At 37.5% G+C, this 27,734-nt stretch overlaps 1 protein-coding gene across 1 annotated transcript in view; it reads right to left on the bottom strand.

The window, feature by feature from the left end:
* The window catches only part of LOC142337001 (uncharacterized), a 28,391-nt gene extending 16,112 nt beyond the window's left edge, over nt 1-12,279 (bottom strand). The window contains exon 1 of the mRNA XM_075386012.1: nt 11,951-12,279. Coding sequence (XP_075242127.1) covers nt 11,951-12,158 — 208 coding nt within the window. The 5' untranslated portion in view covers nt 12,159-12,279. The remainder of the gene's footprint in view (nt 1-11,950) is intronic.
* Nucleotides 12,280-27,734: the final 15,455 nt, after the last annotated feature.

The raw sequence follows: 27,734 nt of genomic DNA, 5'->3' as shown, positions 1-27,734 counted from the left end.
ATGTTTTGTGCTAGTGTACCTGGCAGTAGCTCGTCTCCTTCTTTCTAGGGTGTGACTTAAGTTTATTCTGGAGTTACGGCTAGCTTGTTTGGTTGAGTTTGTTGCTGTGGTCTGTTAGCATCGATCTTCCCGCCTCCTCGCTTGTGGTTTCCGCCCCGCCCGTGCCAGTTTTCCCGTTTCGTCGCGCGCCATCCGCCCGACCTTTCCGCATCCGCCCGTGCCAGTTTTCCCGTTTCGTCGCGCGCCATCCGCCCGACGTTTCCGCATCCGCCCGTGCCAGTTTTCCCGTTTCGTCGCGCGCCATCCGCCCGACGTCTCCGCCCCTTCCGTGCCGTTTTCCCGTTTCGTCGCGCGCCATCCGCGCGTCGTTTCCGCCACGCCCGTGCCATTTTCCCGCTTCGTCGCGCGCTTTTCGCCCGATGCTCCCATTTGTCCGTCCGGTTTCCCGTTGCGTCGTGCGTTACTCTTTCGGCGTCTCTTCCCGTCCATCCCGTCTCCCGTTCTGCCCCCTTTTCGCGCTTCCTGCGCACCGTTCTTTTTCTTTCGCCGGGTACTATTGTACTCGACGAACATCTTTGCTCTTTGGCGGTTTGCTAGCCAAACCGTCACACTAGGGTTCAGTATAACCCCTTTGTGTTGTGCTGTTGCATGTGTGTGTACTTTATATTAGTACCAAATTAAACTTGTGGTTCCTGTTTTTCTTAAGATCATGACAACTTTGCAGGACAAATTCAACAAACTTTATAGTGCGAGGGCAAAATTAGAGGCTGAACTTAACAACATCTATGGTGAAATTAACAATGCTGTGGATAAGCAAGATAGGAAAGTTAAGATCGAACGTCTGCTTGTGAAGTGCAAAGACGCTTTTATTAGAGTAGTTGATAAAAATGAAGAGCTCTTTGATCTGGCACGAAAGACTGAAAATCCAGATGCTGCCTGTAAGAACCTTGAAAAATGGTTAGAGACTGTAACAAAGAAAACTGATGAGTTCATTGCTGCTGCTCGAGGGTATATCAATTCGGTCCATGACAAAGAGACAGCAGAGCAGTATACCTCTCACCATTCAAAATCAAGTTCACATATGACTTCCTCAAAAAGATCAAGTCAGCGTCAACGAGACTTAGAACTATCGAGACTCAAAAGGGAGGAACTTGAGAAACAACATGAAGCAAAGCTTCGCATTGCTAGACAGCGTCTCGAAATTGAAAAACAAACGAAATTGCGGGAATTGGAAATTGAGCAGCTTGAGGAGGATCATGGCAAAGAAGTTGCTGCTGCAGCACTTGAGGAAATTGAGTTGATGACAAAATCATCAGCAGACGGGTCTGGTACAGGCAAAATGAGTGGGCTCTTTACGGAGAGAAGTTCAGTCAAGAGCAAGAAACTTGTTCAAGATTGGATTAATTCGTCACCGGCCGGGAACATGGCAGATGTTGCAAACGAACCGAGTTTGCACTTTTCTGGTTCCATCGCCCAATCCAACCAAGCAATTGTCCAACGACCTTCTTCCGCTCAACTTCCAAACTCACACTTCAATCTCAATACACATAGTCAAGTTGAGGCCAACATCAACCTCCCTGTCCAAGAACCAAGTAGTAGAACCAATGTAACCAATGATGCACATGTTGCAAACAACATCATGCAAGAGCAGCAACAGCCTCAATATACGCCTCCATCACCAATAAACTTTGGTATGCCAACTCAACTAAACGCCCCAAACACAGCCCGACAACTGTCTCAAGCAACAATGCACTTCGATGGTTTGCAGTTAGATCATCAATTCCCTCGCAGATCGAGCATGCCGGGACAGTTGAATTTAGTCAGCCCTCCGCATTCACCACCTTTTAAAACAATCGTTAATGCTCCTCTAGCACCTAATCCGCCACAAGCACACATAAATGTACCAGACCCACCATCCCCCGTTCTAAACCTCGCACCGCCGCATTTCCCGTTAATTCCACCAGCATTCCGCTTTCCTCCTTCGCCGCCACAAGCACTACCACTACAAGCCACTAACCCTGTGGCGAATAATGTCAATCTGTTACCCCATTCTCCGCCTGCACCATTCGTTTCCTCCGCAAACGTTTTTGTACCTCAAATAATTCATCCACCACCCCCACAAAAGAACTTTCAGCCCAGAAGTTTTGTCCCTATAACCCACGCACCTCTTGCTCCTCCAGATCCAAATGTCTGGCGTTTTCCAGCAGCAGTCCCATCTAATGCAGTACCACTTGTACGAACATCCGCAAACTTATACACCGTACAACCGGCCCCGTCAATCAACCCTCATATATCTACATCGCACCGCTCCTCTCATGTACAAGCAGCAGCAGGCGCTCAAAATTACGTAACATCAGACTTCATGCAAGCGAATCCATTTAGTTCTTCCACAGGTACCGCCCCCACCTTTGTCACTCCGATCATTCCGCCAACGTATGGAGCTACCGTTCCGAACCCGTTGTGTTGGGGTGGCCCGCCGCATCCCACACCTTCGGCTCCTTCTTTGGACTCTGCGGATTTGATAAAGCAGTTGGCGGAGGCAATTACTTGTAAGAAGAACGATCCACTGCCCGAGTGGAAGTTGTCACAGTACAATGGTGATCCACTGCAGTGGCACGAATGGTTCGGACAATTTAAAAGCGCCATAGACGCACAGTCCTTGACTGATGATGTCAAGTTAACATACTTAAAAACTCTTGTAACTGGAAAAGCTAAAAGCGCCATCACTGAGTTCGCATACTGTGGTGTAATGTATAAGGATGCACTTAGGACACTCGAACGTAAATTTGGCCAACCACAGGCAGTAGTCAGTGCACATTTAGAAAAACTCAGCTCTTTTCCTCCATTAAAGATGCACAATAGTGATAACATTATAAACTATTCTGCAACAATTTCAAGTCTTGTTGGGGTCTTTAAATCACTTTTATATGACGCAGACCTTAAGAGCGCCTCACTTCTTAACACGGCTGTGCAAAAGTTGCCGCCCAATCTAAAAGAGTCTTGGTCACTCTTCACAGTGAAGAAACATTGGGTAAAGCCAACACTCCTTGACTTCAACGATTGTTTGAAGGAGAAGGCCGAGGCACACGATTTAATGAAACAAACTTCATCGAAGGCAAGAACTGAGGATAACACCAACTCAGTAGTAAAAACCAAAGTTGCCTCAAGAACTTTTGCTGCTAATACACAAACTAAGGGCACTCAGAGACCAGCCTCAACATCGGCAACGCCTGCAACCCCTCGCTGCATTGTGTGTAAAGGTAACCATCGCATCTGGGAGTGTAGGGTATTTAAAGAAAAGTCTCCCACTCAGCGAGCAAGGGTAGTGGCGGAAGCAAAACTGTGTTTCTCATGTTTGAGAGAAAAGCATATGTTTAGGCAATGCCCAAACGCCAGGAAATGCAGGAAAGACGGATGTAACAGCTCCCATAATACACTTCTCCATGGAGCTGAGAGGGTTTATCCATCAAAATCCCCTTCAAACAACAACAACAACAACAGTAATTCTAATGCTGGCGCAAACCAAAGTAAACTTCCTAGTGTCCAATCATCGAGCAAGACCACCACTTTGTCATCTGTGAGTAATGTGAAAGGCCTCCTTCAGGTGACTGAATTACAGTTGAAGAGCTCTTCTGGTAAAGATACCACGGCTTTAGTTTTGTGCGATACCGCTTGCAGTAACTCTTGGGTGTCCAATGATCTCGCAAATAGACTTGGTTTGCACGGTACAGCATTGAAACTAACAGTCAAGGGTATAAATACCGAGGAGGTTGTAGACACTAAGTTAGTTGAACTAATTGTAACACCACGCGACAACCAAGCTTTTGAACCATTTAAAGTCAGCCCTTATGTAAAGGAAGATTTGAATGTAGGCGCCAATGTCATTAACATTAAAGCACTTCAGGAAACATACCCGCACCTAGCAGTTCTAGACCCAGTTACATATTGCTATGGAAACATCGAGATGATACTTGGACAGGATGTGTATCATGCCATCCGCCCGTTAGAGTACTTCGCTGCCGACGAGAAGTCATCGCCCTTCGCTGTTCGCTTGCCCATAGGTTGGGTTCTAAGCGGCCCTCTACCGTCGTCTTCAGGTTTAGTCTCGACTTGTTTCAAAGCTAATATGGAGCAGGATTTTGAACTCGCTAGTCAGGTAAAATCTTGGTACGACATGGAGTCGTACGGCGCACTTAAGCAAGTAGATCCACGATCCGCCTCGGATGCACGTGCGCATGAAATTCTTGAAAACACCACCGTGCATAATGGAAAAAGGTACGATGTCGGAATGCTATGGGCTGAAGATAACATCGAACTGCCCAACAATTATTTCTCAGCGCTTGTTCAATTAAAGTCTTTGGAAAAGCGGCTCACGAAAGACCAGACTTTAAAGGAAAAGTATTCGAATACCATCAAAGAGGACTTCGACAAAGGCTACGTAGTAAGGGTCAAAGATGCTCATAAGGTGGAAAGTCGCTCGGAACGAGAGTGGTACCTACCACACCATCCGGTTGTTAACCCGAACAAGCCGGGCAAGGTCCGTAGGGTACTAAACGGAGCAGCTAAATTCCATGGCGCATCTCTTAATAAGTCATTACTCACTGGACCTGACTTTCTGCAAAACCTAATCTATGTACTCCTACGGTTCAGACAACATCCATTTGCCGTATCCGCCGACATCGAGGGAATGTTCCTCCAAGTTGGAGTGTTACCATGTGATCAAACATCATTGCGCTTTTTGTGGCGGGAAGACCCTACATCAAATGTTGTGGTACACCAGTATACGCGCCACATCTTTGGGGCAAAAGATTCGCCCACCTGCGCCAACTACGCACTTCAGCGCACGGCGCGCGATAATGCTAAGGAGTACCCAGAAGCTGCGAAAGCCGTCCTTGAGAACTTCTACATGGACGGTTACTTGGACTCAGTGGAATCCCCCGAGAGGGCCCTCATTAGGTCGAAGGAATTGGTACATCTTCTCCATCTAGGTGGGTTCAAGCTTACTAAGTTTGTAAGCAATGTACCAGATCTGGCTGACCGAATTGATGGGTCTGCTCAATCCACTGAACCGAAGGTCATCGTTTCATCAAAGGAGGAATCAATGCACGTGCTTGGGCTTAAGTGGGATCACAACAACGATACTCTGGTTGTGAGCAGGGGTACTAACAGCACCATCACGAAAAGTTTAACACAGCGCTTGGTCCTAAGTCTTGTGTCAAAGGTCTACGACCCAATTGGTCTTGTCGCACCGTTCACTGTTGGTGCTCGGTTAATCTTGAAAGGCATTTGGCGTGTCAATGGACAAAGTTGGGACGACGAGTTACCTAAAGACACAGTTGACAGATTCCTTGCCTGGTGTGTTGAACTGCCGCGGTTAGCTGAGATCACTATACCGAGAAGTTACTTTTCAGGACCATTCCAACATCTTGAACTCCAGATGTTTGGTGATAGCTCGCAAGACGTATTCAGTGCAGTAGCATTTCTTAGGGCCCAAGTAACTTGCACCTCCGGGGAGATTATAACAGAGCTGGCGTTTGTCCTGGGCAAGGCCCGCGTTGCACCTATGAAGGTAATGACAGTTCCTAAGCTGGAACTACAAGCCGCTCTCCTCGCAGCACGTTTAAAAAAGGAAATCTGTCAAGCATTAACCGTTAGTGTGGATAAAGTATTCATGTGGACAGATAGTACCATCGTCTTGCAGTGGATAAACTCAACCATTAAACACCCAATCTTCATTGCAAATCGTGTCAGTGAAATTCTGGAGAACACCAGCGTTGACCAATGGAACCACGTCGCCACTTGTGATAATCCGGCAGATGCTGGCACGCGTGGCATGTCCGCTGAAGTTTTGCAATCAAGTAGCTGGGTGAGGGGTCCTGACTTCTTGAGAACTAAGCAATTCCCTTTTGTACCAAATACTGACGTCGTTGATAACATCAAGCTTGGCGTTGTAACTAAGGAACAAGATGATGTTTCCATCTCATCTCTAGCCGCATCTGTAACCAGGCCCCCTAAGGGACAAAGCATTAATCTAATCCCGTTTGATAAGTTCAGTTCTTATCAAAAATTACTTCGTGTCACCGCATATGTGCTCCGTCTTTTACCATCTCATGAAAGTTACCGTACCGTAGACGGCAGCATAGCCGACCCTGTTGAGCTTGACGAAGCCGAGCGTCATCTCCAGTACTTAGTTCAAAGAGAGTCCTTTGATACTGAAAGAAAGGATCTTCTTGACAACAAATTCGTTAAGAAGAGCAGCCGCATTGCTCAGTTTACTCCGTTTATTGGGCCTCATAGTCTCATCCGTTCTTCTGGTCGACTCTGACGGCTAGTGGAAATTGACTTTGACACTAAGCATCCTATCGTTCTGGATGCGCGTCATTCTTTTGTTAAACTGTTTCTGCGGCATACTCATTTGAAGAACCATCATCAGGGCATCGATTACTTAAGGTCAAAGGTACAAGAACGTTATGCCATCCTAAAACTACGTTCCACACTGCGTTCCGTCAAATCAAACTGCGTCTTGTGTAGAAAGTTCCGTGCAGCAACCATTCAACCTATCATGGCAGACCTCCCAAAGGAGAGACTCGCATACCAGTCTCCTCCCTTTACCAACACCGGGGTTGATTACTTCGGCCCATTCTACGTCACAGTTCGTCGGACTACCGAGAAGAGGTGGGGATTTCTTTTCACTTGTCTCACTACTCGTGCTGTCCATGTTGAAGTTGTCGCGTCCATGGACACTAGTTCCTGTGGAATGGGAGTGGAGCGGTTCGTCTCCCGTCGGGGTACTCCTGCTATGATTTGGTCGGATAATGGTACGAACTTCATTGGAGCGGAAAAAGAGCTCCGTGAATGTGTGGAAAAATGGAATACGTTCTACATTGCTGCCGAACTTGCACATAAGGGCATTAAGTGGAGGTTCAATCCACCCAGTGCGCCACACCAAGGTGGCATCTGGGAGAGGTTAGTTCGAAGTTTTAAAAGAGTACTGTACACTATCCTCGGTACGCGTCGCCTCACAGATGATGTTTTGAACACTACTTTTTGTCTGGTCGAACACGCATTAAACTCACGTCCCTTAACACCCGTAAGCGCCGACCCGTCCGACCTAGGCGCAATAACACCTAACCATTTTCTACTCGGTAACCAAGCAACCGGAATTCCGTCTATCGTTGGCGTCGACGAGTTCGATCACCGTAAGCGGTACGCCCGCGCACAGTCCTACGCCAATGCAATTTGGTCACGTTGGATTAAGGAGTATGTACCTGCGCTGAGTCGTAGATCTAAGTGGCAGACGCCTGCCGAGCAACAGCTCAAGGTTGGTGATTTGGTTTGGATCGTTGAAGAAAGCAACCCTAGGGGTTACTATCCAACTGCTAGGATTGAAGAACTTCGGTACGGCTCCGACAGCGTCGCTCGCTCCGCCGTCTTGCGCACGTCATCCGGATCGCTCGTCCGCCCACTCGTTAAGCTTGTACCGATCCTCCCAACATTTTCTTCCGGGCCGGAGGATGTTACTGAGTAAATAAAAAGAGCAGCGAGGATTGAAATGCACTATCCAGCGAGAAAGTATTACGTCATAATCTCTTAACCATGTAAGCCTTACGAAAAGATTAAATGCACGCAAAATACGTTCTATTTGGCATAGAAAGCTCGGAGAAAGTTCGTTAAACATAATTTTCGTTGAGCCTACTAATATACTGAATCGATTGCGCTCTTTTTAGGCTTAAAATTTTTATGTTTCGAAAACGTATCGGTGACCAATCTGAGCCGAAAATCGGCTCAGACAAAATACCTGCTAGCAGATACAGCTAGATTTGCCGGGCCATTTAGATGTGCTTATTGCCTTGACGTTACGTGAGACAGCTGTTTTATACTTGTTGAATTTAAAACCGTTACATACTCGATGAATAAAGTTCCGATTGTCTGATTATTGAGTTTTATCAGCAATAGCAGACCCTGTTTAATCTATGCTCTGAAAAACCTGCACTCTGACTTACTGGTTTTGACTCAGAAATTAGCAAAAGCAGACAAGAACAAAAAGTCAACATACTAAACGACAAACGACAAGCAACATACTAAGCGACGAATTGGCAACATTCAATGAACAGACCCATATTTTATGCAAATTATCTGAATTTTTTTTTCGATAAACGTCGCAGTGGAACGGCTACTTAAAATTTGGAAAAATATGTCCAGTTGAAAAAAAATTCATTATAGAAAAATAAATGGAGAAAATTGTTTTAATCGTGTTAGAGTTAACAAATCATGCGTGTCAATTTATACTTTCTGGATGCTCAAAACTAAAAAAACTATCAGAGGCTGAAAACTGATGGCAGTCAACTTAGCAAATCATCTTGAGTTATTGGAAAAAAACTCGCGTTGATCAACACGTGATATACCTGCTAAACTTCGGGCCCTGAATCTAAAAAATTTTCTATCCAAAATCTGCAAAAAATTCCAGCATGAATTTAGCAGTCTCAACAAGATTTGCTTCTCTATTCTTTGATTGGGTTATTTTCTCATAGGCACCACTTGTATAAAGTTGAAAGACCAGATGAAGGGATATTGATAAATCCTCAAATGGCTAGTACGCGGTATGCCTTGGCGTATTATTACAATATGCTTCTTTAAAAAAGATCTCTAAATTCTCTCGGGCCGCTAAGATTCATTTTAACATATTGATGTATATAATTGGAAAATGGTACCACGTTTATAATTGTTCCGACCCCTCTTGAGGGGGGGGGAGGAACTATATACTCAACTGGGATTTTTTTTTTTTTTGTTCAGTCAATTTTGGCCGATCGATATATTCATCGTAGAGAAATGAGACTGGTATCATTAGAAAGCTTGTCCAGCGTAGAATGTGGAATTAAAAAGATTTTTTTGATTTTCGTTTTTGACAGGGAGATATCGGGGTTTAAACTTTCGAGAAAATAGAGTGAATTCCGTTGATTTCATTCACCTTTTTTCGGCATTTTTGACTAAAATTTCGCCAATTTTGATAAAATTTAATAAAATTTTTCAAGAAAATGTTGTTGATTTTATGTTTAAAGACAAAATACATTGTCGGCTATTTTCATTGAATTTTTTGTCACAAATTCCGGCTAAAAATTTCACAAAATTCAGACTTTTTCATCAAAAACAGCACGAAATAAGTTTCTTTAGTCCCTTCTGATTAAATTTGCAGGAAGAGCACATCCAAACACCACAAACACAATCTTTGTAGAATTAAAAGGGGGCTATTTCCACTTTAACTTCCGTTGAGGGTGCTCTGTAAATAAAACTTTGCCGTTTTTTGCTAACTTTATTCGTTGATTATCAAAAACGCAGCATTTACTTATGATTTTTAACAAACAAAATATCTATATCAATGACATTCCAACAATTAAACACTCTTGACGCACAATCAACATTAGCTGATTTTGTACCAATCTTGGACCGTTACTATCCAAAAATAATTCGGATTGTCATCAGTCGGTTTTTTATTTAAAAAAATTCGATCATTTTATACTAATTAAATAGCAGAACATTTCAAATCAAAGCTCACTAGTGATTGGTCTTATTGGCTTCCTAAATAGCTTGCAATTAGTTTATCTAGTTGATTGCTTAAAAGCTTATGGTCGTTTTGACTTTTTAAAATATTTGATTTTTAAATATAAAATAGCTTATTAAACTTTGCCTCCATTTTTCTCTTATTTTTGTCAACTTGTAGCTTATGGTCAGCAATCAAAGAGTGCTTTTTCTTTCTGCTGAAATAAAATTTAGTCTTTATTCCGGTTTTACGCCTTAAGGTATTGTGTTCTGGCTTTAATACTACTAGATTTAACAATTTTTTTATTTTCTTAGGGCATTTGGCCATTTTTCAAGTTTTCAAATTTTGTCAAATTATCACGTTTTTGTTTATCCATATATCACATTTTTCTTGTTCAAAATAACTCAAAATTGATACTATTTAAATTCTTAAAGATATAGATTGTGGTTCTTTACCGCTTCGACAATACTTTCTCGAAGAATTTAATTGAAATTTTTAAATTTGTCTTTAACTGTCGTTTTACTTTGTTTTTTAGTCGTATTTATTTTCCTGTACAATGACCGATTTGATTGGCTTTTCCTGAAAGAGTAGATGAGCCGATGTTCTGATATTAGAAGATAGATAATGGCTTTCATGACTTTGAAAACAATTGTTTTCCAAAATGAAAAAAAAAATTATTTCAACTTCGCAATTTTGTTCCTTTTATTGTCTGTTTGTTACCTGGTCTCGTTAATTAAAGGTCAAAGATGACATTATTTTTGTCAGGGGAAGGTGTCAAAGCGATTGTTGTCACAAAATCTAATGTTTCTAAAGAATTCGTTATGATTTTACTGGCTTCGACACGGGTTTTTCACAAAAAAAAGTAAACTATTAATTGGTTTTTGTCATATTTGGCGTTCTTTTTGTAGACTTAAGACAAATTCTGGATAATTGCAGATCTCAAGGGCTTCCTTTGGAAGAATGGATGAACCTATTCAAAGTTTTCATTTTGTAATTTATGGCTTTCATGTTTTTGGAAATAAATTTTTTTTGAAAAAAAAACAAGTATTACATAAGTTTGCATTCTTTTTTTCCTTTTTGTCTAATTGTTGCTTATTTTAATTAATGAGCGGCCACATAATACATTATCGGTGTTTGACGAAGGTGCAACCGAACATACTTTGGGGGCAAAAGTATGGCTTTATGGCTTCCAAAGCATTTTCTGACAAGTTTTAATTGATTTTTATTTTGTTGTCTATTTGCTGTTTTTTTTTTGTAATTGCATAAAAAATTGAATACCAAGAGTACTTAATTCCCTTCTATAGAAGTATTGGTAACTCTAAACCTATGGGAAATTTTAGTTGATTCCTGATGGTTTTCATTACTTTGAAATTAGTTGTTTTTTCTAAAAATTCAGCGAATTTTCTAACTTTAAAGTTTCTGTTCTTTATTGTCAAATTGTTACCAAGCTTTATTATGAACTGTTGAATAACCATTTTTTTTCTGGTGAATTACAATTTATTTCGTTTATTTTCAGAGTTATCTGACGCTGTTTTGACTTTTTTATTAAGTTTTATTTTTTAAAACGGACATAAATTTTTTGATGTAATTAATGTTTGTTGTTGTTGTTTGATTTTGCCGTTCGTGTTCGCTCGCTTTCTTAATATCGGCATATCTCATCAATCTAATGCATCACTTTTTACTTCACTGACTTATTTGCTTTGGAGGCTATCTTTTCGTTCATACACCAATTTTTTTTTTTGAAAAATACTTGAACTTTTTGTGTTTTTCTATCTGTTCCTCATTTGGTAGACAATTATGCCAAAATTGTGGATGAGCGGGGTCGGAACCTTATGTGCGATCGCACATTACCGAGCCGCCTTGTTAGTAAAAAATTAGTTAAAAAATTTTCAGTTGTGAATGCGCATAAACAGTCTACTCCACTAGTCAATAACTTTTCAAAGGCGCTTCAAAGAATGACATTTAAACAATTTCAGAACAGATTTTTAGATAATGTTAACTTTATATACTTGAGGCTTTCCATACTTCAGCTTTTGACACGGTTTACGAGTGCATAAAACGTGATTTAAAAACGAGCTCCTAATGAGCGAACTCAATTACGATGATCGGACAATTATAAAACATTTTAAGGTACTAGTGCCTAACCATAGATTTTTCAAATGTCAAAATCGATGTTCTATTAGCTCTTCGTAGAAGCGAAAAAGATTTTGTAAAAATAATGCTGTACAGATTTCCATGTTTTTTTTCAGTTTGATCAGGGCTGGCTGGGAAGTTTTAGTGTAGAATTGAGAGTCATTTCGGATTAGATTAAGATTTGAAAACTACCCAGGTCAAATTTACCTCTGATGAGACATTCATGCTCTTAAAATGTTCTCGACCTCAACCTGGATATTTTTAACCCAAATCACTTACCTGCGGCTGGGTTGAAGTGACCTCTGAGGCAGAAAGTCACCATCAATATATGGTAAGTTTTAGCCGATTTTGCACCATCTTCAGATCCTGCAGATTTGGGAGCATCGTTCTCAAATCCATTGCTTTCAGTTGAATTCTTCTGAACACTACAATGAAGTACTGCTGAAAAAATCAAAACAGCTACGCAGAAAGAATCAATAGTCCGCATTATTCTAAGCAACTAAATTTCACCTCAACGTGAAATTTGATTGAATCTTTCACAATGTTAGTTTGCATTTGATCTAAGAAAACCCACACACAGTTTCCTGGTTGAATCAACAACTTTACTTACAGATGACAAGATCTTTCGGAGAACAAATGAACAAAAGTTCCAAAACCAACTTGAGTTCAAATATTAATAATGTTACATAAACTTGCATGACTTAGCAATACCAAGTTTGTTTGAGCTTCAGAAATCGGACGTCATGAAATTAACGAGTGTACACAACATTAGCGTCAAACCATGTTTTCTTAGAGTTAGAGATCCTGAAACAATTTCTCAATTTTTTTATTCATATTCCGAGAGTTTTAGCACTTTTCGCGTTGTTCCCACTTCAGCTTAGGCAATTAATGCAAAGAAGATCCTGGAGCTTACTGAACTCTCAACATCAGTAACGATTTGCGTCAAGATTGGGTCAAACTGGAAACGGCAAACCTGGTACAAAACAAACTAAAATGGACATGCTTCAGGATAAGGAAAATTTTAAACTCGTAAATTCTAACTCTCGCCTGCTTAAAAGTGGAGAATGTGAATTTTTCAATTGGAAAAGATCAGTCAGATTTGTAAATGTGTTGTGGCATTCACCTAAACAAAGCTAAAGATGACAAACAAAAGCTAAACAAGAAGGCTCAGTAATGTGCGTTTGCACATGAGGTTCCGAAACCGCCTATACAAGTTTGGCTTAATTGTCGACCAAATGAGGAAGAGATTATAAAATAAATTATGTTGCATTAGCGGGCGGATGATACGTGTCGTTATTAAGACTACGAGACAAGACAACCAAACTCAATTTCTATTTTTTTGAAAAAAAACTAAATAATAACAGAGTAAAAATAGTTTCGAGAAAAACCTAAAATGAAAAAGCTAGCTTTTTTTTCACTTGAAAAAACATGGGACCAGTCTTTGATGAGAATCGGTACCAAGCAGACAAAAAAGAACAACAAGGACGAATTTTAAAAAAAAACGTTTATGTTCTCTCGAAAACAAATTATTCAATGAAATCCATTAGATATCAGTAAAAATCTTGAAATTGGTTTATTTTAATTCACACATTAATATAAAGACATTGCGAATTGTCAGTTTTCAGAATATGTGGTACTTCTACAAATATAAACGACAAATTCAGACCAAAAACAAAAATTCCGTTTAATTTTGCCAGAAAACGGCGTCGAAACCGTTAAAACAATAATCTAATCTGTAAGAAATAGGAATTAGTCAATGGTGCCTAATTTGGAAGTCAATATTTAGACTTGTGAGCGTTGAATAATGAGACTGGGTAATAAATTTTTAAAAACTTTCATCTTTTCCAAAACGCTTAATTTCAAAGACATTACAAAATAGATAGCGATTTTTTTCAAAAACGCATTGAGACCTGTCATCAATTAGAATATGTCGTACGTCAACAAAAAGAACGAAAAAAAGATAAAATTGAAAAATAAATAATTATTTTGCAAAAAAAAACTGGTATAGAAAGCGTAAAAACAATAAGCATTGCACTAGTAACCTTACATATGTTCAATTGTGCCTTTCATCAACACAAATAGTTTTATTTACAATTTGTAGTTAAGGAGACTAGGTAACACTTAGAGAGAAAAAACAGCAAAGTTCAATTTTTTTTAAAAAACCTCTTTATATAATTTCTAAAACTTTCGAATACAAAGCCCTTAAAAATTTAAGCTATCAAATGAAGCCAACAAAAGTTTTTTTTTGTTTCATAGAAAGCCGCTAAGACCAGCAATTTTACAATGTTTCTCGTTCGACTGCAACAAGAACGAAAAAACAAAGACGAAAATGAAACAACAATTTATTCTTTTGCGAAAAACCAGTATTGAGGCCGCTAATGCAATAAGCTATGCACCAAAAATGTAATATATTCAAATGTGCCTTTTTTCATTACGATTATCTTGTCATGCAGCCTGAAGTTATTGAAAGTAGGTAACAAGTAGTCAAAAAATCAGCCAAAAGTGAATCTTTAAAATATATCTGTATACTTTTTTGAAACATTTGAGTTCAAAGTCACGAAAACTTTAGCCATCAACCGAAATTAGTAAATAGGTTCCTTTATTCGACCATAGGAAAACGCTTTAACCAGAATTTATCGAACGACTACAAAAAAAAACGACAATTAACAACCAAAAACAAAAAAGATTCAATTAAATTCCTCTTGAAGACAGAGTCGAAGCAGATAAAAACAAAATCTATTCACCAAAAAACTCACGTATTCAATTGTGCCTTCATCTTAAATGCCAGAATATGACACCTAAACTATAATAATGTATCAACTATAAACAAAAATGTGACAAGAGCGTGAAAAGAACCTCAATGGTGGAAAAATTATAAACTTTGTACGAAAAACTGTAGCTTCAAAGCAGAAAACGCATAACTTAAAACAAAAACTACAGAAAGCATTGAATTTTTATTGACTTGAAACCCGATTTGACCTGTGTTTGCTGACTTTTTTTCCAAAAATTCCTAAAAATGTTCATTTTAAGAATATGAATCTTTAAAAGTCAGAACGACCTTAAGTTTTCGACTAAAAAAACAAAATTTTTTTTCTTGAAACCTCCTAGCAAGCCTGCTGAACCTCTCGTTGATTTTGATTGCTCTCTTCTGTAATTAACGAAGAAGAAAAGAAAAAAGATTTTAAAAAGTTTTTTGACTGTCTACAATCAGTTTTTTTTTGGAATTTAGGAAATATTCATTTTACCAAAACTAGCCTAATTTTTGTTTTTCTTCTCTTGGGAGCACTTTACTGATCCCAATATTATGGATATGGAATATTTGACAAAAAAATCAATATATCAAAAAGAAATGATGCATTTTGCTCAATTAAAGAGTTAAATTAGCGAATAACCGGCAAACGAAGTAGCTAACTTTGGAGTCAGTAACAACTTTGTCAGCAGTAGTTTCAGGTGTATTAATGCGTATATTTAAACAATGTGGACTACAAAAGCCGATTTCGAGCCATTTTGTATGGAAAAATTTCTCAAATTTGACAAACTAAGCAAAAGTTTTAGCACAAAAATGGATTAATCAGTTGAAAAACTTTCTTGTTTTTAGAAGTAAACACAACAACACTATCTTCACCAATTTTAAAATTTTGTTTGCAAAATTGGCGAACAAATTGCAAAAAAATACGTAAAATGTGAACAGAAAAAACAAAAATCAGTCAAATGTTCAAAGAACTTTAAACCTCTATAACTGTGTGGCAAGAACAGCATTCAAAAATAATTTAGTTTCATTTTAGCAAACTCTGTAACATTGTTATTTACAATTTCAACAAGTTTTAACAATTGATGAAATTTTTTGTGAAAATTAGGAAAATATCAATAAAATAACGGATTTCCCTCTGCTATTCTCAAAATTTTGTACCATTAAAACTCTCTTCAAAAAACGAACCAAAAAAAAAACTTTTCAGTTATAGTTTTTATAAACTCAGCATCATTGTAGTTAACAATTTTAACAAATATTAACAGAATTTACAAAAATTTTTTTCAAAAATAGGGAAAGTGTGAAAAAACAACGGATTTGCCTCTACTATTCAGAAAATTTTGCACCAATATAACTCTCTTCGATAAACAATAATTAACAAACTTTTTTATTTCACATTATACGCTGGACGGGTTTTCTAATGATACCACTAACAACCCTCTACGATGGCTATATCGACCAGCAAAAATTGATTGAACAAAAAAACCGTTTGAGCATGTAGTTCCTCCCCTACTAAAAGTGGGTCGGAACATATGAGAACACAAAAGGGAGAATTACAGTTATTAAGATCTGATCAAATATAGGCCAGAAAAAATAACTATTCCACAATAGAAAGCAGCAAATAAGGTTCTCAACTAAAATATCTAAAAACTTTTGACACAAAATTGAATGCTTCTGACAATTTCTGGAAATAAACTATATTTTTTGTGTGGGAAAACTTTCATTAATATACCTTTTTTTCATCAAGCTAAGACTTTAAACTGACAGAGTTCAATCTTAGATGTTTCCATGTTATGAGTTTTTTGATACACCTAACGTTTTTAAGAGTTTAATAAAAAAAATCTTTTCAATCATTTTCAAAGCTTTAAAAGGTGCAGCTTCAGTCTTTTTACCATAACCAAAAACTGATTTAGAGTTATTTTATTCTGAAAATTTTTTTCAGGTTTTTTTATTGCCATACATAGCTCTTGAAACAGAAGTTGAGGTAGAGATTTTTGTAAATATAGTAATTTGTTCGACATTTTTAAAAGATTTTATAGCATTTTTTTCCGTTTGTTGAGTTTTATTTCACTCATGATTTAGTTTCTCCTATAACATTACACCGCTGAGGTATACCCACATTGTCACGGGCAAATATGCCCGATGCGTTTATCTCGTGTTCGTTTTTCCTATGTTAACACAATAAAAAGGGAACAATATTGCGGAAAACAGCTACTTTAGCAGAAACCGACAAAATGGAAGGGAAACTAGCTACCCGTGTTCGCAAAAGTGTCCTAATCTTAGCCGCAAAATCTTAGCCTTGCAATTACAAACTTTATAACCTATTTTTTCGCGCGTCTTGTATCAGGCATCTGCTCCATTTATGTATCGCTTTTTCGCACGCAACTTAGCTCAATTTCGAATACAATAAGCAATTAAGCCTAATTTAATGCGCGTTTTGGAGCATAAAATTGATTATTAAAGCTTTATTACTACTAGCAGTACTTTTTCTTACTTTATTATTACTTATCAAAGAGTTCCTAGCCACTTGATTGAATCTACACCCGCCAACATTTTGTGACAATCTACAGTTTTTGTGACACTGGGACGTACATCTTTATTTCACAGAGCAGATTTGACCAGTGAAAATTGATTTGGCCAATGAAAATAGATTTGGCCATTGAAAATAGATCCGGCCAATCCCATATTGACAAACAAAACCTTTTTTGAGAGAGGGATTTTTCGGGAAAAATAAACAGATTTTGTGCTATTGGGATGTACCATTTTTGGAAGTATTGACCCCTAAGCAAAACTTGGTTTAAATCAATTCATATGAGTAGGAGATACTACAAAAATAGTATGAGCAATATTCTACAACTCCTTGACCCATAGGGTTACATCATATTTTTTATTTTCAAAGAGAGACTAATTTGAAAAACATTGGATGAAATCTTAAAACTTGACTTTGTATAACACTAATCCTAAATTTCTTTAAATCATAGCCAGAACTAGCCTAACACACGTTTCTCTTATAATTTTGAACCACTTTGACCCAATAGTCGAGAAATAAGAAGGTATTTTACATAAAAAACAGACGATTTTTTTGCGTTTCCGAACTGTTCTTTTCTAATGTATCAATTTTTCAAGTACTGACCCCAAAGCAAAAATTCTTGGTTTAAAACAATTCATATGAATAGGAGATACTACGAAAATAGTATGAACAAAAAACGACAACTCCTCGACTCATAGAGTCACATCATGTTTTTTAAATAAGAGACGAAATTTGAGAAACATTGGACAATATTGGAAATCTTGACTTTAGTAATCAGAATCGAAAGACATGTAATTCGCTTACCAAATAACAACCAAATCAACTATTTGATTAGTTTGCAAACGACATTTTTGTACAGTGAATTAAAAACTGAAAAAGAATGACTTTTTTCTGAAAAATCCCACAATTTTTTTTGTTATTTGTCGGATTTTCAGGTCGATTTTTTCTTCTTGATTAACAAAAACTGTATAGTTTATACGTCAGTTCGTCAGTTCCCCTACTTATAGTGCCGCTGATTTTTCCAGTCCAGCATTGGTATACGAGCCCTTTTTTAAGCGAGGGAATTTTTAGAAAAAAAACAGATGGCTCGGCTTTTCAAAAATGTATTTAAAGTTGTTTGTATTTAAATCGCTTTAAAGCTCAGAAAGCCTCAATTAAATCTTTAGTAAAGTGCTTATTAGAGAGTGTTTAATCAATTTTGCATGCTCAAAATGCGCGCTTTTTATAGGCTTAATTGAGGATTAGATATACATTTAATGCGAATAATAGATACCTAAATTGAGCGGAAACGGGCTACAAGACTTGTAACCTGTTTTTCGATTTGAAAGTTCTTTTATTTCGCAAAATTGGCGGAACCACTTTTCCGAAAAGTAAGATACAAAGGATATCTCCTAATTTCGTTCATTTTATGTATCTAATTTCCGAGCAAATTTTACTAAAGCGGATTGGGGTATACTTCTGCGGTGTAATGAAATTAGCCTGTCCAATTCTCTCTCTTCAACCTGTCAAAAATATAAAAGTTTATCCTGGAGTTGTATATTAGTTTGAAATTCTCCAAAAGACTTGCCATCGAATCTGCTTTCGAAAAGGACCAGGAGATAAACTAAATGCGGAGTATTTTTTATTGCATTCTGTAACTCCAATTTCTTGAAACTTTTTGGTAATAAATTTTGGTGCTTAAATGGCATTAGTTGATGAACTAAAGCTGACAATTTTCAGTTACAATTTCAGTTTGAACTTATGGTTTTTTTGCTTGCGAAATCTATCAGATTAGAACAACTCGTTGCGAATCCAAATCTATTAACTAATACTTTTGTTGGATATGGTCGTGTTGATGTAACAAAGTGTCGAACTGGAATTTGTAATATCCATTTTGGTGAGTTGGCTAAGAAGTAGAATTGATCATTGAAAGTTCGATTAAATTCACAATTAATACTGGTACAATGGGTCATCTGATTACATCCGCATTTCATCTGAAAATGGAGCGCATATAATCGACAATTTTCCATATTTTCAAATCAATCCAATCTATCATGTCTGCTATTGAGATTCAGAACGCAGCGTTGTACAGTTTAAATTTATCTCATCGCACTTTGGGTGTATCAATGTGCAACGACGCGTTTAACTAACGGTCCCCCTTTTATTCGGGGCAAGATATCGCGAACCTTGCTACTCATCAGATTTCATAAGTTGTCATTTTTAAATTATGTCCTCCTTGTTGGATATGTCAAAACCAAATTTGTAAGCCTGTTTTTCCTGCCCGTACCCAACTCCAAGTCTAAATCAGTACTAGGCGAGTCTAAATGCAAGTCTTATTTCATTTTCCAGTACTGGGCAAGTCTTAATACAAGTCTTACAAGTCTTGCAAGTCTTGACCAAGCCTTGGGCAACACTTGAAGTTGATTGCCAAGTCAAAACCAACTTTTCGAAAATTTCGAAACGTGCCACGATTTTCGCATTTATTTTAGGTACTTTCACGGTGTGCTGTAACATGATGCCGACATACAAAACAGTAAGTTAGCACCCCGGGAGTCTATTGGACCCAGATTGGGCCGATTTAAGGGTTTTTCAGGTGTTCTGGTCCGTTTTCAGTCGTTTTTCAGACGTTTTAATCCGAATTTTAGCCGACAATCGACAGTTCTTGTTTTTTCAGATTTTGTAAATGTCTTAGAATAGCTTATGGGGCAGATTCGTAAAAAGGGAACCACTGTGCGGGTGCCCTTTCTAGGCCGAGGTCCCCTCATCCGACCCAGTCCCGCCCAATAAATGTCACGAATTTTGATAGGCCCGCAGGACATTTCGGCCAATGCTCTCAATACAGCCTTTTTCCGAAACCATTTTTGACTATTTTTGGCTTATTTTTGACAAATTTTTCGATAATTTTGGCGTTCTTCCTGACCTGTTTCTGACTATTTTTTGACTTGGGAACACTTGGATTTCAACAACTCTTGTGCGTGTCTTGGCCAAGACTTGGATTTAGATTTGCAAGTCTTCGTCAAGACATGCACAAGACTGACAAGTGTAAAAAATTATAAATTATTACAAAACAAATTATAAAGGTAGTTACCTTTTTTACAGTTAAAACTTAGTTATTTTATTTTTTCGTGTGCATTTTTCAAAGATTTATACCTCTTGGGCTGTTTTTTTATTTGCGCGCTCATATTTTTTGCACGGTGAAAAAAAATGATTATTTTACGAAACTGGCAATGTAACTATGCTATGAGATCCAAGGACTTGGGCTTCCAGAAAATTTCATAATATAAATTCGGAAGCCTGTAGTTAGCTAATAGCACTATTAGTTTTGCCTTGCAAATATTACCTTGTGTAAAACAAAATCATTGTCGTTTTAACGATCATCTCAACCATAGTGAAAACAAAAACCGTTTGTGATTGCATTGCAACTAAATTATTATCGTAATAAAACCACACCAAAATTGCTCTGGAAAATAGACGGATTAGTCAATATTTCTAAATAATCAGAGAATGGACAATGTATAAAAGGTAAAACAGTCCTTGGTTTTCCAGCGGTTTGCTAATAAAATACGCGGGGTACTAACTTTGGGACGATAATAATATTAATATCGATAACAATCTTTTCCCCTCTATTTCAGAGTGTATATTGTTTTACACACTCTTTCTCGCTTAATGACGGTGGAATATGGGTGGACGCCTCGGCCCGGGTCAGTCTTTCAATGATATATCAATTACCTGAAAGCACATAAGTTTTTCTATTTCTCCGGACCATTTACATATCAGTAAATTTTTATGATAATGTTTTTGGTTTTTGTCTCTTCCTGTTTCACTACGGACCTGGCAAAATTAGGGGCGTAGTTGCAACTATATTGATTGACGATTGATTGGACCTTTTCCCGTTTTCGTTGTTTGTTCTACAAGTCATAAATATCAATAATTGGAGCAAATTTCAGAGTCAACCCGGAGATTGGTGCAGAGCAAATCAGCGCTGAATCAGTCTCAAGACATTCTGTTTTTCTGGATGGCTAGTACTCTGTTCACGTTCCAATTTATACTGGTTGGTCTTCATTTTTGAGTAAAATTCACTACATGAAAAAAGTATCTCAATCTTAACTCCCGCCAACAAGGTTTGCTTTATTTAAGCGATCCGAAATTCCGCTTGGCTACTTGTAATTTCTCCCAGGCCTAGGCCTCGACTTATGAAAAGACTTCAAAAGTCTAGTAGGGGGCAAAGATCACTTTAATTACACGGTAGAGCTTCCCAGTTAAAGTTGAGCTAATATCTTTTCATGGGACGAGCTAAAGTCTTTTCATACCGAAAAAAAATCTAGTTAAGGTCTTTTAATGGGTCCACCAATGGCCATTTCATAGCCAGCCGATTCAAATTTAGGTCTTTTCATAAGTCTGTTTTTTCAGATTTCAATGTTTATGTATAATTTTTTGTTTCTCTGCATGCAGAGGCAGAATTGAAGCAAAACTAAATAGCATTGCACCACAGCTATCCAAGTTAAAAAACAGTTGGAAAATCTTAAGATATTTGTCAAATCTTAAGATAAAGTGTTTTGGTAGCTTGAATCTGGTACCACATTAGATGACTTCAATCGAGCGTTGAGCGAGAAGAATGATTTGCTGTTTAGTGATCATCTGGCCACAGTTGTGGTTGTTGCTGGTAAGAAGCATGGTATTCCAGTAGTGTAGCCGAAAACTGGCGTTTTGCTACCGACAGCCGGGCAGAAACGGTCTATTATTGACAGACTGGAAAATCCGATAGCCAGTCGTAAGGTAATTTATCAATCATTGTAGTGGCTTCAGAGAATTTTCAGCAAAAAAACGCTTCATAGTTATGTTTTTAGTCTTTTCATTTTTTTTCAAATGAAAAGAATAAAAGGTTTAGGTTTTAAAATGTATTTAAGGAGCAATTGATCAAGTCTATTTCTTAGATCATCGCGGCCTTTGTTCACGCGTTTTCGACTATAGAGCTTCTACCACCATTCCTGCTCTATATGAAATTTGTTGCAATATTTCACAGTTAAATTTCTGGTCGGCAGGTAGAGAAGATAAAAATCTATAAATCTCTGTTGGGTAATATAACTTTGCATAACATAATGCATAATTTTTATTTGAGATTTTCCAGAATATAATTAGCAGTGATTCATAACCCAATTAACTCCAAACAAAATCCAGTTGATATCAAGGGGATTGGCCTCCACATTGCTTCCCACGGAAAGTTTTCTAATCTATAAAATAAACATTTTATCTTAGGGGTAAAAGGGGAACGTATGGATGGAGAGCCGACAAGACCAATAAGTAATAAAAAAATCAGAGCGGGGACCCGGAGGTTGGTGGCAGAGCAAATCAGCGCTGAATCAGTCTAAAGACATTCTGATATTTAGGATGGCCATTACTCTGATCATGTCACTTTTTACACTGGCGAGTCTGATTTTTGACTAAAATTTACTTCATGAAAAATAAAATGTTAAGCTTAACTCCCGCCAACAAGGTTTGTTTTACTGGCGATTCGAAACTCCGCTTGGCTACATGTAATTTCTCCCAGGCCTAGTCCTCGACTTATGAAAAGACTTCAAAAGTTTAGTAGGGGAGCAAAGATGACTATAATTACACGTTAGAGCTTCACAGTTAAAGTTGAGCTAATATCTTTTCATGGGACGAGCTAAAGTTTTTTCATAACGAAAAAATCTAGTTAAGTTCTTTTAATGGGTCCACCAATAGTCTTTTCATAACCAACCGAGTCGAATTAAGGTCTTTTCATAAGTATGTTTTTTCAGATTTCAAAGTTTCTATATAATTTTTTGATTCTGTGCATACAGGACCAGAATTTAAGCAAGACTAAATAGCCTTGCACCACAGCAGTCCAACATAAGAAACAGTTGGAAAATCTTAAGATATTTGTCAAATCTTCAGATAAATTGTTTTGGCAGCTTGAGTTTAGTACCACATTAGATGACTTCATTCGAGCTTTGAGCGAGAAGTATGATTTGCTGTTTAGTGATCATCTGGCCACAGTTGTGGTTGTTGCTGGTAAGAAGCATGATATTCCAATAGTGTAGCAGAAACCTAGCGTTTTGCTACCGACAGCCGGGCAGAAACGGTCTATTATTGACAGACTGGAAATTCCGATATCCAATTTTAATGTAATTTATCAACCATTGTAGTGGCTTCACAGATTTGTCAGCGTAAAAAACGCTGCATAGTTGTTTATTCTTAGTCCTTTCATTTTTTTCAAATGAAAAGAATAAAAGATTTAGATTTTAAATTTTTTTAAGGAGCAATTGATCAAGTCTATTTCTTAGCTCAACGTGGCCTTTGTTCACGCATTTTGGACAATAGAGCTTCTACTACCATTCCTGCTCTATATGAAATTTGTTGCAATATTTCACAGTTAAATTTCTGGTCGGCAAGTAGAGAAGAATAAAAATCTATAAATCTCTGTCGCGTAATATAATTTTGCATAACATAATGCATAATTTTGATTTGAGTTTTTCCAGAATATAGTTAGAAGTGATTCATATCCCAATTAACTCCAAACTAAATCCAGTTGATATCAAGGGGATTGGCATCCACATTGCTTCCCACAAAAAGCTTTCTAACCTATAAAATAAAATTTTGTCTTAGGGGTAAAAGGGGAATGCATGGATGGAGAGCTGACAAGACCAATAAGTAATAAAAAAAATCAGAGCGGGGACCCGGAGGTTGGTGGCAGAGCAAACCAGCGATGAATCAGTCTAAAGACATTCTGATATTTAGGATGGCCATTACTCTGATCATGCACTGGCGAATCTGATTTTTGACTAACATTTACTTCATGAAAAATAATATGTTAAGCTTAACTCCCGCCAACAAGGTTTGTTTTAATTGCGATTCGAGATTCCGCTTGGCTACTTGTAATTTCTCCCAGGCCTAGGCCTCGACTTATGAAAAGACTTCAAATGTTTAGTAGGGGGCAAAGATGACTATAATTACACTTTAGAGCGTCACAGTTAAAGTTGAGCTAATATCTTTTCATGGGACGAGCTAAAGTCTTTTCATAATGAAAAAAATCTAGTTAAGGTCTTTTAATGGGTCCACCAATAGTCTTTTCATAACCAACCCAGTCCAATTAAGGTCTTTTCATAAGTATGTTTTTTCAGATTTCAAAGTTTCTATATAATTTTTTGATTCTGTGCATACAGGACCAGAATTTAAGCAAGACTAAATAGCCTTGCACCACAGCAGTCCAACATAAGAAACAGTTGGAAAATCTTAAGATATTTGTCAAATCTTCAGATAAATTGTTTTGGCAGCTTGAGTTTAGTACCACATTAGATGACTTCATTCGAGCTTTGAGCGAGAAGTATGATTTGCTGTTTAGTGATCATCTGGCCACAGTTGTGGTTGTTGCTGGTAAGAAGCATGATATTCCAATAGTGTAGCAGAAACCTAGCGTTTTGCTACCGACAGCCGGGCAGAAACGGTCTATTATTGACAGACTGGAAATTCCGATATCCAATTTTAATGTAATTTATCAACCATTGTAGTGGCTTCACAGATTTGTCAGCGTAAAAAACGCTGCATAGTTGTTTATTCTTAGTCCTTTCATTTTTTTCAAATGAAAAGAATAAAAGATTTAGATTTTAAATTTTTTTAAGGAGCAATTGATCAAGTCTATTTCTTAGCTCAACGTGGCCTTTGTTCACGCATTTTGGACAATAGAGCTTCTACTACCATTCCTGCTCTATATGAAATTTGTTGCAATATTTCACAGTTAAATTTCTGGTCGGCAAGTAGAGAAGAATAAAAATCTATAAATCTCTGTCGCGTAATATAATTTTGCATAACATAATGCATAATTTTGATTTGAGTTTTTCCAGAATATAGTTAGAAGTGATTCATATCCCAATTAACTCCAAACTAAATCCAGTTGATATCAAGGGGATTGGCATCCACATTGCTTCCCACAAAAAGCTTTCTAACCTATAAAATAAAATTTTGTCTTAGGGGTAAAAGGGGAATGCATGGATGGAGAGCTGACAAGACCAATAAGTAATAAAAAAAATCAGAGCGGGGACCCGGAGGTTGGTGGCAGAGCAAACCAGCGATGAATCAGTCTAAAGACATTCTGATATTTAGGATGGCCATTACTCTGATCATGCACTGGCGAATCTGATTTTTGACTAACATTTACTTCATGAAAAATAATATGTTAAGCTTAACTCCCGCCAACAAGGTTTGTTTTAATTGCGATTCGAGATTCCGCTTGGCTACTTGTAATTTCTCCCAGGCCTAGGCCTCGACTTATGAAAAGACTTCAAATGTTTAGTAGGGGGCAAAGATGACTATAATTACACTTTAGAGCGTCACAGTTAAAGTTGAGCTAATATCTTTTCATGGGACGAGCTAAAGTCTTTTCATAATGAAAAAAATCTAGTTAAGGTCTTTTAATGGGTCCACCAATAGTCTTTTCATAACCAACCCAGTCCAATTAAGGTCTTTTCTTAAGTATGTTTTTTCAGATTTCAAAATTTATATATGATTTTTTGATTCTGTGCATACAGAACCAGAATTGAAGCAAGACTAAATAGCCTTGCACCACAGCAGTCCAACTTAAGAAACAGTTCGAAAATCTTAAGATATTTGTCAAATCTTAAGATAAAGTGTTTTGGTAGCTTGAATTTGGTACCACATTAGATGACTTCATTCGAGCGTTGAGCGAGAAGTATGATTTGCTGTTTAGTGATCATCTGGCCACAGTTGTGGTTGTTGCTGGTAAGAAGCATGGTATTCCATTATTGTAGCCGAAACCTGGCGTTTTGCTACCGACAGCCGGGCAGAAAGGGTCTAGTATTGACAGACTGGAAATTCCGATAGCCAGTCGTAGGGTAATTTATCAACCAATGTAGTGGCTTCAGAGAATTTTAAGCAAAAAAACGCTGCATAGTTATGTTTTTAGTCTTTTCATTTTTTTTTTCAAATGAAAAGAATAAAAGGTTTAGATTTTAAAATCTATTTAAGGAGCAATTGATCAAGTCTATTTCATAGCTCAACGTGGCCTTTGTTCACGCAATTTGGACTATAGAGCTTCTACTACCATTCCTGGTCTATATGAAGTTTGTTGCAACATTTAACAGTTAAACTTTTTGTCGGCAGGTAGAGAAGAACAAAATCTATAAATATCTGTCGGGTAATATAATTTTGCATAACATAATGCATAATTTTGATTTGAGTTTTTCCAGAATATAGATAGCAGTGATTCATATCCCAATTAACTCCAAACTAATTCCAGTTGATATCATGGGGATTGGCATCCACATTGCTCCCACAAAAAAGTTATGTAACCTTTAAAATAAACATTTTATCTTAGGGGTAAAAGGGGAACGTATAGATGGAGAGCTGACAAGACCAATAATAAATAAAAAAAATCAGAGCGGGGACCCGGAGGTTGGTGGCAGAGCAAATCAGCGCTGAATCAGTCTAAAGACATTCTGATATTTAGGATGGCCATTACTCTGATCATGCTCTGGCGAATCTGATTTTCGACTAACATTTACTTCATGAAAAATAATATGTTAAGCTTAACTCCCGCCAACAAGGTTTGTTTTAATTGCGATTCGAGATTCCGCTTGGCTACTTGTAATTTCTCCCAGGCCTAGGCCTCGACTTATGAAAAGACTTCAAAGGTTTAGTAGGGGGCAAAGATGACTATAATTACACTTTAGAGCGTCACAGTTAAATTTGAGCTAGTATCTTTTCATGGGACGAGCTAAAGTCTTTTCATAATGAAGAAAATCTAGTTAAGGTCTTTTAATGGGTCCACCAATAGTTTTTTCATAACCAACCCAGTCGAATTAAGGTCTTTTCTTAAGTATGTTTTTTCAGATTTCAAAATTTATATATGATTTTTTGATTCTGTGCATACAGAACCAGAATTGAAGCGAGACTAAATAGCCTTGCACCACAGCAGTCCAACTTAAGAAACAGTTCGAAAATCTTAAGATATTTGTCAAATCTTAAGATAAAGTGTTTTGGTAGCTTGAATTTGGTACCACATTAGATGACTTCATTCGAGCGTTGAGCGAGAAGTATGATTTGCTGTTTAGTGATCATCTGGCCACAGTTGTGGTTGTTGCTGGTAAGAAGCATGGTATTCCATTAGTGTAGCCGAAACCTGGCGTTTTGCTACCGACAGCCGGGCAGAAAGGGTCTAGTATTGACAGACTGGAAATTCCGATAGCCAGTCGTAGGGTAATTTATCAACCAATGTAGTGGCTTCAGAGAATTTTAAGCAAAAAAACGCTGCATAGTTATGTTTTTAGTCTTTTCATTTTTTTTTTCAAATGAAAAGAATAAAAGGTTTAGATTTTAAAATCTATTTAAGGAGCAATTGATCAAGTCTATTTCATAGCTCAACGTGGCCTTTGTTCACGCATTTTGAACTATAGAGCTTCTACTACCATTCCTGGTCTATATGAAGTTTGTTGCAACATTTAACAGTTGAATTTTTTGTCGGCAGGTAGAGAAGAACAAAATCTATAAATATCTGTCGGGTAATATAATTTTGCATAACATAATGCATAATTTTGATTTGAGTTTTTCCAGAATATAGATAGCAGTGATTCATATCCCAATTAACTCCAAACTAATTCCAGTTGATATCATGGGGATTGGCATCCACATTGCTCCCACAAAAAAGTTTTGTAACCTTTAAAATAAACATTTTATCTTAGGGGTAAAAGGGGAACGTATAGATGGAGAGCTGACAAGACCAATAATTAATAAAAAAAATCAGAGCGGGGACCCGGAGGTTGGTGGCAGAG

The sequence above is a fragment of the Convolutriloba macropyga genome, chromosome 3 (genome assembly GCF_964194025.1).
Source record: "Convolutriloba macropyga chromosome 3, txConMacr16.3, whole genome shotgun sequence".
Taxonomy (NCBI): domain Eukaryota; kingdom Metazoa; phylum Xenacoelomorpha; order Acoela; family Convolutidae; genus Convolutriloba; species Convolutriloba macropyga.
This window is presented reverse-complemented; position numbering and strand designations above follow the sequence as displayed.